Below are 17563 nucleotides of genomic sequence, written 5' to 3' on the forward strand. Positions count from 1 at the left end.
ACCCCCACCCCCCATGGTGGGACAAGCCATTTGTTTGCCCCGGAGGTGGGGCCAGCCGTTTGATAGGCTGCTGGCAGCGGAGAGAGCTGGCCCTCGGGGTGAGCTCCTCAGCTCTCAGGGTTGTGCCACCCGACCCCTGGGTAGAAAAAATTGCCTAGGGTATACAGACAATTTTATGGAGGCTACTTTCCTCTACCCTCTTCCCCAGTACACCAGCCCTTCTATTTGTAACTCACAAGTTTCTTATCTCTAGATTTGCTCCCTTTTCTATAGGGTAACCTTAACACTGAGTTTTACTCCAGACCTGACCCTGAACCCAGTTCCAGAGACAAAAAGGAAATACAACAGCCAGTTAAGGAAGCAAAGGAGGATGGAGCCTCAGGGTTTAGTCAACAATCCCCACTGGACCCACCTGGGAAAACATTTTGCAGTCCAGAGGGGAGTAAATGACAGGAAAATATCTTCTAACAGAACAAGGCGACAGCAGCTTCAACCCAAGACCACCAGTAAGGTGATAAAGTATCCTCCCTTTCCCCCTTCATATCATCGCCCCTGTTCAGCATGAAGAAGCCAGAGAGTTTGTGCCCAATTCCCAAATGAGAAACCCACAAGTGAAAAAGACAGTTTGTTTAATCACCATTGGACTATGTTTACCATTGCCCCTGTATCATCTTGTCCCCACTGAATCCTTTGCATTTCCTTCACCTGCTCCTCCCACAAAGCAAATTGTGCAGCCTTGCAACTGCATCCCTGCAATTTTTTTTTCATCCCAGCCCATCCTCACCCTTCTGCTCCCAACCCTCACCTCTGTGTATCCCCAACATGTTTTTCCCAATAAAATTTTTTTAAAAGACATAAAAAAAAGTAAGCATATAGGGGTTTAAAGACTCTTTTATTTGGAGGTTTAAGGTGATGATTTAGTGAGACCATTGATCTAATAACATGCTTAGTACTCCTGCTCTAGTTTTTTTTTTCATTCTAGAGTTTTAAAAGATTGCAAGGTTGCAGAGTGGAGTATACTTGGGGTGGCGGGAGGGGGTGGGGGGGTGCAGGGATATTGTATACCAGTGAAAGAACTTTTCTTTTTGAAAGAGAACAGTGAGCTGGGGGGAAGAGGGGGTGCCAGGGAGAAAAGTGCAACAATTAATGAATAGAAATCCAAAATCTCTGTAAATGTTCATTAAAATTAATAATTAAAATTTTTTTTTAAATTTTTAAATAAAGATCACAAGTGGCCATTCAAGGTGTAATGATTGGTCTCTATTCACCTGTAGTAAGAGAGGAAGGAGAGTCAGGTATAGGACAAGGAATGGGGTATGTGACTAAAGAACTGGATGGTCGCCAGGTACTATTACTGATCATTTTGATCATTCTTTAGAAGAATTCAGATCAAAGGTGGGGAAGAATGCGGAACATAATTTCCGATTCCCACAGACTCTAGTTTTCTGGAGCCCTGAAAACTGGATAAACCCCTGAAACTATGATTCTGGACAATTTAAACATTAAGCCAAAAATATTCCCTAAAGCTGTCTTCAAACCAAACAATAGTTTGCCTTAATTACTTGAAAAAGATCTGCCTGGAGCATTATACTTTTGTTCTGTGACTTCAAATCAAGTATGACTCATAGTGACCCTATCCATCCTGTGCCGTCCTCATCATCTCTGAAACACTTCGGCCCATTGCTGCAATCAGTGTGCCTTAAGAACTATCTCTGTGGGATCCGATTGACAATAATGATCTTAAATATTAGATAGGAATCTTAGGAGGCAGTTGTTGTTAGGTGCTGTCAAGTTGAGTATGACTCATAATGACCCTATGAACAAGAGATCTGATACTTGTCCTATCCTGGGAATCCTCACACTTCCTGACACACTAGCTCCCATTGCAGTAGTCACAGTGTCAATCCACCTGGTTGAGAGCCTTCCTCTCCTTCACCATCCCTTCCTTCATCTTTCCAAGCACGATATCTTTCTCCAAGAATAACTTTTCCTAGTAATAAACCCAGAAGCAGAAGTGGCATCCACTTCCTAAACAACATGCCTCCAGAAACTCTGTGAACTTTGATAACATTACAGAAAGGCTTCAGGCCTTTTGTTCATAGGGTCACTACAAGTCGTATTCAATTAGAAAGCAATCAACAACAAGTAATAAACCAAAAGTATGAGAGATGGAGCTTCACCATCTTTGCCTCCAAGGAGCACTCTGACTGCACCTTCTCCAAGACATATCTGTTTGTTTGGCAGTCCGTGGGATCTTCAGCACTCTTCTCTAACACCAAAGTAAGAAGCAGTAATTTTATATTAATAAGGGAAGAACTCGGAAAAGAAGGATGAAGACGTCTGTCTAGCTCAAAGAATGGTATGATGCCACTAAATCATACTGGTAGAAACTGTTGGATCGGGGTATGTTTTGCTGTGTATAGTCTCAATAGCAATAGTATAAAGTTTTTCTTGAGAGAATTCATGTATGTGCTCTATTGTTTCCTGCTACTTTGAAACTTCTGATCCTTGAGACATCAAAAGTTGACTCTCATGAAACCCAAGGATTTCCGCCTTACTAAGGTCCTGTCCACCCCCAAGTCCACTAACCCCACTGTGGGTCGACTCTTCCCAGCTTAAGGATTCAACAACATTATAGCATCTGCTATCCCTCTAAGTTTCACGTCTTCCCACAGAGCTTCTTTATTGATTATGACCCGTAGGCTCTGCTAAGGCCATTTGGTTGATGAAGGAGGAGCTATCTTCAAAGCTGTGATCATCCTACTGCTGTGCTCCAGACCTGGCAACTTCTCTCTCTGTGTTACCTCTGAAACGTTACGCTCTCATATCCCATCCCCAGTTCATTTGAGGTATCATTCCTCTTGATTGACAGACACGCGAAACAGATTTGCAAACTTTAATGGGATAGGGGAACCAGAAGGCCTGAAGCATCTATCCCTTCTTTCTTTTTTTCACTTTTTTCCATAGTGGTGCCTTTGGTAACGGGCTCGGCAGGGTGATCTCGTGATCAATGACTAACGGCCTGATGGTTAAGTAGCGAGCAAGAACGCAGCACCGCTTACGACTTCGGCAACGTGAGATGGTGTCTTCATTGTCTTGGCACACCAATCTGCAGTATCCTCCCATCCAGCACCTCTCTTCTGAGTATAAGAACAACCTTTAGGTGCATGTTAATAACTCTCAAGGGGAGAGACAAGAAGAAAGACAGGAAAGACAGAGAGGCAGAGGGTCTGGGAAGTAGCATGGGGCTCAGTTCAAGGAAGGCAAGAAGAGAACTTGAGAGGGGAAAGAAGGAGGACAATGGCTTCAAATTGGATCCCAAGGTTTTCAGAATAGCCTTTTTCAGACATCCCACCCTTCTGTCTTCTTTTCTGCCAACTTCTTACTCATAATTCTGGGAACATTTGACACCAACGCAGTTCCCACCTAATCAATCTTGGAAATGATGAGGAAAGTTAGGGAAAGGAGGGTCTGTTCACTCATATTCTAATAGACCCAGATCCTTATTAATGTCCTGGCCCTGTCTAACTTTAGCCCAACAAGTCCTAGATCCAGCCATAATCTCATCTTCTCTGACCCAAGTCCCAAACCTAAATTGTAATTCCTAGCACCACTCAATTGAATCTACAATCCACTCTGAGTCTAATTCCAAGTCAAACCCAAATCTAATCAAATTGCAAGCCTCAATTCCCAGTAATAATCCAACTCCAAACTGAATCCCAAACACCCTGTACCCTGTATCCTGTACCCTAGTACCAAATTCCAGCCTCATTCCAAACTCCAGCATAATCCCTGATACCATGTCCACTTAATCTCAAATCCCATTCCCTGTCCAGTCCACCCAAACCATCAGGAAAAGCCAACCCAAACTCTCCAGTGCATCCTAATCCAACTTCTCTCTAATGCCTTAATGCCAAGGTCTTTCTCTCCCCCACTACAATTTATCCTCAGCCTTAAAGAAAATCTTCCAAAGGCTTCACCTGTATCTCCCCTTTACTTCTAAAGCCGCTCCCAAAGACCCCCCAGAAAACTATTCCTTTCCTTTAGTCCAAATGCCCAAAGTCCCCAGTATTCCACCACCATGGCAGAATAGAATCAAGGAGAAATGTGGGCATAAGATCCTGAGAAAGCCTTTCAGAGCTGCATGAAATGAGGAAAGGTTTCAGATACAGCCCACAGCATGAGGGAGGGACAGAAGGAAGCTCGTGACTGAGATCCCAGACTTGAGAGAAGTCCAAGGTACCTGGCACCACTGGTCCCACAGCCAGAAGGATGGTGAGGAGAAGGAAAAGAAGCTTCATTGTGGGCAAGTCCCAGGAGAAGGAGCTGGCTGTGCCTCACGGCACGAGGCTAGAGTTCTTGGCAGCAGAAATGAGGCTCGTTTTTATTGGCCAGGCGGTGGGGAAAGAATAGCAGGAGGGGATTTTTATGAGGTCAGCCAGGCCAAAGGACAGTGTGTAGCAGATGCCTCAGCAAAGCACAAGATGCACATGTGGGAGGCGGGCCAGCACGTGTGCTAAAAGTTCTTTCTCCTGAGACAGGCAAATGAAATCAGGACAGGGAAGGGTTCAGAGCTACTGTACATAGGGTCACCATACATTGCAGGTGACTCAATGGCACATGGCAACAATAACATATTATGACAGGTTTGGAAGCAGGAGTAGCATCCAATTCCTAAACAACATGCCTCCGGAAACTTTGATAATGACGATATTTGTAGAGGGGCTTCAGACCTTTTGTACATAGGGTCGTTATGAGTCGTGCTCAACTCGAAGGCAATCAACCACAACAGACAATGTGGCAAAAGAATTTATTAATCAAAATATATATACATATTAAGAAACATTTAACAGGCTCCATTCCTAAACCTGGCTTTAATACAAATTCATATTTTGTATTTCAAAGTCAGAACGCTTTGGTAAGGTTTGTACCTAACACCAGTTATTCAAAATAAAGCATGTAGGGATCACTGGTGGTTTAGTGGTAAAGAGTTGCACCGCAAGCCCAAAGGCATGTGGTTCGAAACCACCAACTGCTCCATGGGAGAAGTCTACTCCTGTGTGGTGAACTGCCTCTAAAAACCACTGGAGGGTCAGCTGTGAGTTGGTTCCAAATCAATGGTACATAATAAAAACAACATATCTTTCTATGTGTTAAAAACCACTTCCAGATACACTAAAATATCTTTAACATAATAATACAGTGGTGATGTTTTGATGCTCATCACAAAATTGTATCTGTTTGTTAATACAGTAAACTAGTATATGTACTGCATAATCAAATCCCCATATCAGCCACCAAGGAAGAGATAAAGGAAAAAACAAAGTGCACAATTTTGTCTGCAAGGACCTCTCAGAAATTTCTCTCATGGCTTCCACACATTTCATTGGCCAGAAGAACAGGGGAAGGCAGATTCTGCTGGAGAACTAGCAATTTCTGACATACCTGGCACTTTGCAAGTGCTTAATAAGTATTTGTAGAGTTGTTGTTGTTGTTGTTGTTGTTGTTGTTGTGGTGTTGCAAGCAACCCATATCTGACCCTCCATCCTCCAGCAGATTTTCAGAGGCAGTTAACTGCTTGGGAGGAGATTGCCCATCCTTCTCCCACAGAGCAGCTGGTGGCCTCGAACCACATGCCTTAAAGACTGCAGAACAGCTTCTTGCCACTAGACCACCAGAGCATTTATTTGTAGAGTGAACAAATAAAGTATGCATTGAGTGCTTGACAAATAGGTGAAAAGTTGACAGTTCAAACCCACCAAGAGGCACCTCAGAAGAAAGGGAGGGAGGAGAATGACTTCTTGAAATCTTAAGGAGCAGTTGTATTCTTCATGACTCACGTGAAGTTGGTCAGAAGTAACACAACAAAGAGTAACAACACTGAAACATTGGGCAAAACTGTGAGAAGTGATCTAATTGAAAGGCAACGCAAGTCTTTCCAGGGTACAGGGGAGCAATATTCTTGTAGATCATGTTCCTCTAGACAAGCTTCTGAGAAGCTGGATAAAGCCAGGGCCCTGGGTAGAATTTAAACAAGAGATTATGCAGAGATGCAAAGAAGAAAATTCATTAGATGTCAGTTTAGTACCAAATGGTTTTTGCTTTCATCCAAATTTGGACTTGAGTCTTAGCTGGCATTTGCTACCTGCTGACATTCAGTAAGTTAAATTTCCTGAGACGGCTCCTATCATAAAATACAAATCTTAAAGGTATGCAACTTAATTAATTGAACGAATTTATGTAAACTACTAATTGTGCGTAACTTTTTTAAAAAATTAAAATTCATTTTTATTGTAATTTGAGTAAATTTTCTTACAAAGTGTATTTGTCTTTCAGTCAGTCATTTATACATATTTTATTGCATAGCATAAATCACAATACAGTGTCAGATCATCCCCTTATATATGTTGTCTTTCCTTTCATTCATCTTAATAAGGGTCTGTTATTTATTGATTGATTTTTTTTATATCCCACCCTTCCCATCTCTGATAATCGTACAAGAATAATTCTATCTACAGATAAACCTTTCTTTAGCTTTTTATTAAATACATTTTAAAATGTGCCTGACACAAAGTATATGCTGAATAATTAACTATTACTAGTTTTTAATTGTTGTTACTCTCATTATCTTACAAGGATTTTTTAATGCTATGTGTATATTTTTTATATTATTAGTATATCTGTGTAGCATGTTTATACATGTGTGTGTTTGTGTGTAGACACGTAACTGGCATACATATGTGTTTGTGTATGTATGTCTTCAGTAGACATGTGCCTATATACCTGTTCTCATTTCATCAAAGGTTATGGCTGCTTAGAGATATGCCCACTTTGGTTCCTTTGTTCCCTTTAAGCCCCTACATTCTAAGACTCTGGAGCAAGACAGTTGCACAGAAATTCTTCTAAGCTAGGGAATCTGGATCAAGGCAAACAGAAGTGGCTGAAGAGGGAGTAACGACGAGGGCTGCCACCTTGACCAGCAGGCAGAAGTCATTGAGGGAGCAAGCAAACCTTGCTGGATGATCTGGTTATAACTACTCAGGGAAACCTGGCTAGGTGATTTGGATTTGACTACTCAGCTGAAATTGGATCCCGTACTTATTGAGGCATTGTGCCTTGGGACTGTTAAGCTAAAACTTGGGTTTGCATTGGATGATATTCTTTACCTCCCCCACTCTCCAACTTCCTTCCCTAATAAATCCCATTGTTAGTTGTTGTTGATTGCTGTCATGTCAAGCATGACCCATAGTGACCCTATGAACAAAAGACCTGAAGCCTTTCTATAGCCATTGTAGTTTCTCAATGTTCATAGCATTTCCAGAGACATGTGGATTAGAAAGTGGATGCCACTCCTGCTTCCAAACCCGTCTTAAACTGGGAGCTCCACCAAACACTATCCACCATGGATAACTGTTATGGCATTTGACACTCCACCGGAACAAGGTATAGCATCACAGCAACCCCAGGTTACCTTAGTACAGCAAATTGAGTTCTGTATCACTTAGAAGAATGTTCTTCCGTTATTGGTACAAAAAAAAAAGTCACTGGGGGAGAAGTCAAGAGATGAGATGAAGTTTGCTGACTTCACCCTGGTCCCTGTGTAGTTATCTCCCGTGAAGACCAGAACAGACTGTAGCCCAGCCTTTGGAATGCCTCCCACACAGATACAGCCCAATCTGCCCAGTTATCTAAGATCAGGCTGCACCACAACTTCAAATCTGTACAGTTGTATCTTCAGTTCTTAAATGGCCACCCACTCTCTGCTTTCAAAATCTCCCAGTGGATCGTGGGAGAGAACAACCAGTTATCAAGTACCAAGGATGAGTTATACTCGGCCCTGATGCTTTGATCTTATCGCCTCTCTTTTCTCCTCCAAGAGGAGTAAACAGCATTCATGCAAACTGTAGCGGACGTGACTGCTAACCAAAGACTAGAGCTTCGAGTTTTGCCCTGAGGCACCTCAGAAGGAAGGCCTCATGATCTACTTTTGAAAAATCAGCCACTGGAAACTCTAGGAAGCCCAGTTCTGCTCTGGTACACATGAGCCTTCCATGAATTAGAATGGCCTCCCCAGCAACTGGCTGGTTTACTCCTCCACTAGCCCATGAGGTTAATAATATGACAAGAAGGTAAAAGAAAGGAGAATTGTCAAATTGCAGCCTTTCGGCGACATATTTTACTTCCACTAATAGTGAACTTCTCATTTACCTGCAGGGGAGAAAGTGTGCAGGGAGGGGCCTGAAGCTCTCAGAGGAAGATAATACGCATTAGGGCTAAGGTTGTCCCGAAGTTTGTTGGGGTTTTTAATTGAAGAGCAGTCATCAAGTACATCCTGTCTCGGGTAGCTTTCCAGTACATCCTGTCTCGGGTAGCTTTCCATGAGAGAATGCTACTAGTGATATTTTTTTCCTCTGAAAATCTCATTAAAATATGAATAGTCCCACAGCAGTTGTGAGTCCCTGGATGGTGCAAATGGCCAAGCACTGCCCAAAAGGTTAGATATTCAAACCAGCTCAGAGGTGTCTGAGAAGAAAGATCCAGAAATCTGCTTCCAAAAGGTTGCCTTCTCTAATCATCAATTGGCATCAATTCTTAGACAATTTGTGGCATCGGTTGTGGATACAACACCACACACAAGCCTTAGGTTACATCTGGTCATTCATTTCATTATTTTAGACCCAGCTCCAAGACAGCCCTTGCCAAGGATGTTGAGATGTCCAATGTCAATGATTACTGGAGTTTCCCGCCTTCCTCCGTTTGATCCTTCGTTAGAACCACAGTTCTAATCCCACAGGCGGAAGAATGGTGGTTGTCCTGATCCTCATTCCGTGATTATCTTCATCTCTCTGGCTCCTTGTGCTCAGGAGATGGCTGACAAATTCTGTTTGCTGCCATTTCTCAGGCGGGAAAGTTGAACAAATGATCCTCACCATGACTGTCCATCAAGCACAGGCCCAGCGTGGAGGCCTGTCCTGCATCTGCCAAGGTCATGGTCATAGTAGTACCTTCAATAGCAGTTGCCTCCCTTGCTGCCAAGTGCTATCCAAGTATCTTGGAAGGCAACCCCTTCCAAGCACCTTGTGATGCTTTATCAAATGCCACTGGAATTTAACTTCCAACTCCTTCCCTAGTTCTGGAAAGTTTCAAGACTTTTAGATGCCCTGCTCAGACCTCCACCTCCAAACAAAGAACAGAACATGGGATAAGGAGGGATTTCTTCATGGCAAACAGCTCCTGAACATACATGCATGTACACACACACACACACAGAATTTTTAACTCCCCAGAGGGAAAAAAACCCTCTTGCTAGACTCTGTTGGCACAGTGGTAAAAAGCTGTGCTGCAATTCCAGAGGTATGTAGTTCAAATCCACCAGCAGCTCCACTGGAGAAGGATGGTCAATCTCCTCCCTTGCAATTAACTGCCTCTGAAAACCTGCCCAAGGGTCAGCTATGGGTTGGTTCCAATTCTACGGCACACAACAACAACAGAGGGAAAAAAATGGAGCCCAGAACTTGGAGAATAAAGTCTTAGGTCCCCGATCAATAACAGGAAGAAAAAATATTCTTTCACTCTTTTTTCTGATGCCTACTCACATACTTTGGGCATGTTGCTAGGAGAAGCTATTCCTTGGAGGGAGACATCATGTTTGAAAAGGTGGAGAGTCAGCAAAAGAGAGAGTGACAAGAGAGTGGAAGAGGGAGTGACAATAAGCTGTAGCAATGGGCTCAAGGGGGTCAGAGATAATGAGGATGGCACCGAGTAGGACAGGGTTCAGGTCTGTTGTTCATAGGGTTGCTATGAGTCATACTCAACTTGACGGCACCTAACAACAACAACAATTCCAGCAATGTAGGGGTGAAGATATTAGGGAGAGATGCCTTCTGGAAATGAATACATTAAATACTGCACACATCGCTCTGCCATAATATTTGTTTAAAATATAGTAAATACATTAATGTAGCTGATTTCATGGATACACAATAATCTTATTTTTATGGCCAGATGTGCCATCCTCACTAACTCTGTACTATGAAATAAGACATTGCCGGACTCAAAAAAAGCATATTTTCCTATCTGCCATTAATAATGGAGCACTGACTAACAAAGTAATGGATGATGTGACCACTCAGCCCTATTAAATAGTAAATGTCTCATTGCTTCTCACCCTTTTGACTAAGATCAAGTGTAAATATTAAATGTCTTACCTTATAATTTCAGTATGCATTTTTATTCCCTTCCATAGTTTTTGAATAGCAAGCATTTATACTATTCCACAGACCTGTGGCTGCTGCGGATAGTTTAGTCTGAGAAGAGAATGGACGGAGCAGTGATAAGGCTTAGTGAGGTGAGGTCCAGCCTCACTAAAGCTCCATCTTAGATTCATTAGACCTTCAAGGAGAGAACATTTAACTTAACAGCTGGATGTAAGAGTGTAATAGTTAGGGAATGTTTGGATTTCAAAATGGGAATTTGGGGATGATCCACAAATCTGTCTTGGAAGATATATATCCAGAATGTTCCTTAGAAGCAAAAATGATGAGCCTTCATCTCCCACCCTTCGAATGTGTTATCAGAAAGAACCAATGCCTTGAGAAGCACATTCTGCTTGGTGAAACAAAAAGGTCAGAAAAAAAATAGAAGAATCTCAGTGAGATGGATAGGAGGGTGGTTGTGACAATGAGCTCATATGCAGCAATAACTGTGGGGCTGATGCAGGACAAAGCAGGGGGGTTTGCTCCGTCATACAGAGGGTTTCTGTGACTCGGAACAACAGCATTTAACAACAGTCACCACATAGTAGCATCCTTTTCATTGTCATCGAGATGGAACCAATTCATAGCTGAATTTCAGTAGATTTTCAGAGGCTGTGACTCAAACGGGAAGAGATTGCCCATCTCTCTCCTGCAGAGCGATGGGTGGATTTGAACTGCCGGACAGGTTCTGTCTTTGAGGTAGCAGCATAACTCCCTACAGACTAAGCCACCAGAGCAACTACATATCGATCAAGTGTTTAAATCATCTAGTGAGAAAGACAGAAAGTGACAAGCCACTCTGCTTTCCCAAAGACAAGCAGTTCAAACACACCAGCTGCTCCACTGGAGAAAGATAAGAAATCTCCACTCGTGTAGTTTACCATCTCTGAAAACCTGCCGAAGGGTCAGCTAAGAGTCAGTTCCAATTCAATGAAACTCAGCCACAACAGTGAGAAAAAGCTTCTAACAAGCCCTGGAGATCAGAACAAGAGGATCTGATTGTCCCACCCAACTCCATACTCACACACACACACACACACACATAAGAGTCTTGGGGGTTCCACAGGTAAGTAATTGGCTGATATCTGTGACACTGGATGTTTCAATTTCCAATTTCTTCCAAAAAGATTACCATTAAGAAAACTCTGTCTGTTGCAGAGAAACTGGAACCCTTATTCACTGTTCGTGGGAAGGTAAAATGATATAGCCGCTATGGAAGGCAGTATGGCGTTTTCTCCAAAAGTTGCAAATAGACATACCACTTGACCCAGCAATTCCACTACTTGGAATATACCCCAAAGAAATCATAACCACCACCCAAGCAGATATATGCACACCTATGTTTATCATGGCTTTGTTCACAATAGCAAAGAGTTCGAAACAACCCAAGTCCCCATCAACAAACAAATGGATAGAGAGGCTCTGGTATATTCACACAATGGAATAGTACTCTGCATTGAAAAACAAGGAACTCATGAAATATTATACAAAATGGGTGATCTTGGAGGACATTATGTTGAGTGAACTATCTCAGTGACAAAACTGTTGTGAAACGGGACTGACATCAGGGTTTGGGGGAGACTGAGAAAGATGGGATAAATTATGCATACTACATTGAAACAGATGAGAGAACTGTTTAAAAGGGATATATGATTAGGTCCTGTCATGACAGGAGTCCAGAACGAAGGCTGCACAGTGGAGTGGACTTGAGGGGGATGGACTGTATAACAATGAAAGAATTTTTCTTTTACTCTTCAAAGAGGAAGGGAGGGGTGGGCAGGGAGAAAAGTGCAACAATGAATGAACAGAAATCCAAAATCTCTGTAAATTTTCATTGAAATTAGTAATAATAATAAAAAATTTTAAAAAGAAAACTCTAGGTGATGATTGTACTCTGTCACATAAGGCAACAGTGAGTTGAAAATCAGCTCCATGATGCACCATGTACAATTAAGTGAAGCTACCAAACAGAAACAGGCCAAGAAATATTTAATAGACCTGTGGGATCCAATAAAGGTGGGACTCAAGACAGAAAGAGAGTCGTCAGCTTGTAATTGGCACCAGGTGTTGAGTTGCATTCAAGACTTCTACTCTGAAGGGCACATACTGCTTTTTCACACAGCACTTGCTCTCGACTTTGCACAAAATAAAGAACATTTCACCACTTTCACAGGTTGTTCTGCACCTGCCCAACTTACCCCAACACTTCTGCTCTGAAAACAAAAGGAGAGAGAAAAGTCAGTCTCAAAATAAAGCAAAGATTGAGGAAGGAAGGGCCAAAACTCAATTGAAAATAGAGTGATGATAGTGATTTAAAAGACCTGTTGGGGAGGACATGCTCACAAGGTATCCCCCAGGCTTTGCGGAGAGTATAGGTGGTTATTATTCTCCTGTCCCTTCAGTTTAAGTCCACAAAATTTCCCCACTCAGTGGCCTGGGACCTTCTGGAAATCTTCTCTGGAAATAGATCCCTTGAAGCAGGCAAGAGACCTTCTCTAAAGAGTTATATCTCCTTTATACTATAAGGAATGGAGCTCTGGCTAGTTGTAAGAAACTGCACTGCAATCCCAAAGGCACAGGGTTCAAACCTGCTGCTCCATGGAAGAAGGATGGGCAATCTCCTCTCGTGTGATTAACTGCCTCTGAAAACCCACTGGAGGATGAGCTATGGGTTGGTTCTGATTTGCCAGTACACCACTATGGAAACAATAATATATTATAAGGAGGAAGCTCTGGTGTCCTAGTGGTAGGAAGAGTCACTGCAATCCCTAAAGCACTTGGTTCAAATCCACCATCTGCTCCACAAGATGGGCAGTCTCCTCCTATGAAATTAACTGCCTCTGAAAACCTGCTGGAAGGTCAGCTAGGGGTTGGTTCCAACTTGACTGCACACAATAAAAACCTACTAAAAGTGCGGATCTCTGGTGGCCTCATGGCACAGCCAACCCAAACACAGGTAGTTCAAATCCACCAGCTGCTCCACAAGAGAAAGAGAGGCAGTTTCCTCCTTTGTGATTTACTGCCTCTGAAAACCCAACTGGTAGGTCGGCTATGAGTCAACTCCAAGTTGACAGCACAAAAAAATAACAATGTACTAGGAGAAGATCTGGTGGCCTTAAGGGTAAGGAGTTGCACTGTCAATCCAAAGGCAGGCAGATCAGAGCCACCAGCTGCTCTATAAGAAAAGATGGGGAATCTCCTCTCGTGCATTTTACAGCCTCTGAAAACCCACAAGAAGGTCAGCTGTGAGTTGGTCCTGACTCAACAGCACATAGCAACAGTGCCCTATGAAGAGGCCCAGGGATGCAGGGCAGGGCATGTAGGCTGGGCTGCTAATCAGTGGTGGATTAGTACTTTGAATCTACCAGCAGCTCCTCGGGAGAAAGGTGGACAATCTCCTCCAAAAAGATTCACAGCCTCAGAAACCCAAGGGAGAGTAGCTAGGAGTCAGACTCAACTCGATGGCAGCGGATTTGGGTTGATCTGGATATTTTAAGGTACCCAGGTGTATGATTATCAATCAGCCACCTTCCCCCCTTGCCCACTGAGGTCTTCTTCAAAGACCATGTCAATGAAAGGAGATGGAAATCTGAAATACACCCATCGAGACATCTAAAAATGCTTTAAGTCTCTGAAAATGTCCGAGAATGCTGTATCCGCTTCTCCACAACATCCCAGCGTTCTTCACTGTTTTAATGCACACAAAAAAAATTAGTAACAGCTGCTCTCAGGAATCTACACACACTCAAGGTAGCTCAAATCTTATCCTAACATTGCATGTGAGAGTGGAATCAGAATCCCCAAATAATAAGAATTCCAGGAACTATTTTCTTGAAGATAATATTAAATCAAAATTTAAATCTCTACAAATAATGTTTTTTTGAAAAGCCTCTAGCCCCTCTTACTTGAACCCCTTTCCTTAGTTTTATGATCAGCTTCTGTAGAACTGACCAGAGATAGAAGGTCAAGTATTGGGTACTAGAAGGATCAATGGTACCAGAGATCTCAAGCTTCCCCTTGGCTAGAGAAACCATTCAAAGCCCTCTGTGGAATCTGCAAGGCCATTTGCCCAGCCCAAGCTTTCAAAGCCCCAGGCTTCTCTGAATATAGATCAGAGACCTTGACCTCCCTCACCTTGGGAGACCTTGATTACCTGAGGTGACCTGGTCTAGGACCAGGGTAACCATGAAAACCAGAAGAAAGACCTTCATGAATGATAGGTACTCAGGGACAGGAGGTGCCTGAGCCAGTGATTCAGAAAGAATTCTCCATGCTGGCAAGTTCACCCTCTAGTATTTATTGGCCCAAGGAGCATGGGAGAGCCATGATCAGTGAACCAGAAAGGGAACAAGTCATTTGAGGTCAGACAGGCAAGCAAGTAATCAACCACATTGGTTAAACGGTTAATGGCTATAATATCCTCTGCCGAATTTCCAGAGAGAGTTGGAGGAGTGGGAAGGGATGTTAAAAAGGAGAATGTACGTCCTTACCTTTGAAGAGTTTGAGAACACAATTAGAGTTTTCTCCAATTGAAGAAGAATATTTTTATTATTACTTCATTTCTGATTAAGGGGGAAACAAGAGAAAGAAACCAAGGAAGACAGAAAAAGAGTAAGTCTGTGTTTCTTGTTCTCTTTCTTGAAATAAAGAACTAAATTGTCCTTAGAATGTACAACATAGAGGTGGGTCATTGTGAAAATGACGAAGCATATGTAAAGGCAGAGGGAGATGCATTGCTGGCTCTATGCCGCTCACCTCTGAAAACTAGAATGTGACGTGAGATTAGCAGGAAAAACAGTCTTACTTTCAACAAGCCTTGTTTATTAGTTATTAATAAACTACTTGTTTACTAGGAACGAGTAGCATCCTCTTAGATGGCAAAAGAAAAGTCCTTTTCTACTATTGTGGCGTCTCTTGGAAAATGGCAGATTGCATTGCTGACCCTCAGGCTTCACCCCCACCTGAACACATCTATTTGCCAAAGTCTCATCTTAGGAGGAATGTATTTCACTTTGACCTTGGCCATGTTGTTTGCTTTGGTCTATAATCTATGGGTATAAGTGATACTGTGCCAGTTCTGAACCTAAACTTTAAGAAGTTCTAAGCTCACTACAAAGTCCAGAAGCAGCATTAGCCAAGTGTGTGGAAAACACGCTTCGTTTAAAAAGTGTGCGTTAGTGAGAGCAGGTTGAAACTCACTGCGGCATAAACACAGCCAGACAGACAGAAGAGCAGGGCACACATCCATTCTATGTTGGCCATCAGGGGGAGTCACTGCAGTTGCAAGGGGCTATTTGCCATTTTTCAGCACTCCCAATTTACATGTAAACGATCTCCTCAGGTGGGTTATAATACTGTTTCTAGGGGTAAATATTAATCAGATTATTGGCTATTTCCTGAAACACACAGACATATTCAGGTAGGGTCAGAAGGTCAGCAAAATCACTTTGGTTTCAACCTTATAGATGTGAAGCATCTTTTCACTTGTCCTTTCTTACTTTTGTCAACACCATGAGGACATGTCCCAGTTAGTCCACTAGTTTTAAGAGCAGAGCTAGCCCAGGTGACACATAGGTTTGTAAGGTGAAATAGAGTTGTCTCAGTCACTAGCAGGCCCATGCAGAATAATCCAGCCAGGTACAGCATAGACTAGACAAACTAGCTGGCTTGCTGGCATTACTTGAGTGATAACAAAGGATTCCTGCTTTTAACCACTGAGGTTTTGGGTAGAAGGTTACAAATAATAGCTAACTAATACACAAGACCATAGTCTTTCCAATCATTTTCTATGCATCTGAGAGCTGGAAAATGATTAGGGATGATAGGAGAAGAATTGATGCCTTTGAGCTGTGGTGTTGGAGAAGAGCACTGAACATCTCATGGATGGCCAAAAGAACAAACAAATATGTCCTGGAGAGAGTGCAGCTGGAGTGCTCTCAGGAGGCAAGAATGATGAGGCTTCACCTCACATACTTTGGGCATGTTGCTAGGAGGAGCTATTCCTTGGAGAGGGACATGATGCTGGGAAGGGTGGAAGGTCAGGAAGGAGAGGAAGACCCTCAATCAGGTGTATTGACACAGTGACTGCTGAAATAGGCTCTTGTGCATCAGGAAGTATGAGGATGGCACAGGACAGAACAAGATTCAGATCTTTCGCTCATAGGGTTGCTAAGAGTCATACTCAACTTCACAGCATCTAACAACAGTATTACATTAAGTGTATATACTATAGTTTGTTTATATATTCATCTATGATTAGCACTTAACCTGGTAGATTGACATGGCGACTGCTTCAATGGGCTCTTGTGTATCCGGAAGTGTGAGGATGGCAGAGATAGAACAGGGTTCAGATCTTTTGTTCATAGGGTCACTGTGAGTCGTACTTGACTTGACAGCACCTAACAACAGCAATACACAAGACCAGCTTATAGGTCAAGAAAGAGACAAGTACTTTTGAGACCAATGCCACAGTCTGCCATTTCAAAATGGGCAGAAGTAAAACCATATTGTTACTCACCATAGCAAAGAGATGGAAGCAGATCAGAGACCCATCAACAAATGAATATATAGAGAAACTATGGTACATCTACAAAATGCATTATTTACAATCACTGCAGCATTATTTATAATAGCAAAGAGATGGAAATAACTTAAGTGCTAATCATAGATGAATATATAAACAAACTATAGTATATACACTTAATGTAATACTGTTGTTAGATGCTGTGAAGTTAAGTATGACTCTTAGCAACCCTATGAGCAAAAGATCTGAAACTTGTTCTGTCCTGTGCCATCCTCATACTTCCTGATGCACAAGAGCCTATTTCAGCAGTCACTGTGTCAATACACCTGGTTGAGGGTCTTCCTCTCCTTCCTGACCTTCCACCCTTCCCAGCATCATGTCCCTCTCCAAGGAATGGCCCCTTCTAGAAACATGCTCAAAGTATATAAGGAGAAGCCTCATGATTCTGGCCTTTAAAGATCACTGTGGTTGCACCCTCTCCAAGACATATCTGTTCATTCTTTTAGCCATCCGTGAAATGTTCAGTCCTCTTCTCCAACACTACAGCTCAAAAGTGTCAGTTCTTTTTCTGTCATCCTTATTCACTGTCCAGCTCTCAGATGCATAGCAAGTAATAAAAAAGACCATGGCCTGGATCAGACACATCTTAGTCTTGACATCATTGTTGTTGTTGTTATGTGCCGTTGAGTCATTTGCAACTCATAGCGACCCTATGTACAACAGCCCTAAACCCTGCTCTATCCTGTGCCAACCGCATTGCCTCTGACACACCCATCCCGATTAC

General features: G+C 42.6%; 1 protein-coding gene across 1 annotated transcript; it reads right to left on the bottom strand.

The window, feature by feature from the left end:
• Positions 1-1264: 1264 nt before the first annotated feature.
• On the bottom strand, positions 1265-4301 carry LOC102867217 (beta-defensin 121-like). The gene is made up of 3 exons (XM_006881684.1): positions 4244-4301; positions 3020-3137; positions 1265-1268 (listed from the first exon to the last, which is right to left on the bottom strand). Exons 1-3 carry the CDS (start codon positions 4299-4301, stop codon positions 1265-1267), a joined length of 180 nt encoding a protein of 59 aa, XP_006881746.1.
• Between the last annotated feature and the right edge of the window lie 13262 nt (positions 4302-17563).

This window comes from Elephantulus edwardii, unplaced genomic scaffold, assembly GCF_000299155.1.
Source record: "Elephantulus edwardii isolate Elephantulus edwardi_28Jun2011 unplaced genomic scaffold, EleEdw1.0 scaffold00015, whole genome shotgun sequence".
Lineage (NCBI taxonomy): Eukaryota > Metazoa > Chordata > Mammalia > Macroscelidea > Macroscelididae > Elephantulus > Elephantulus edwardii.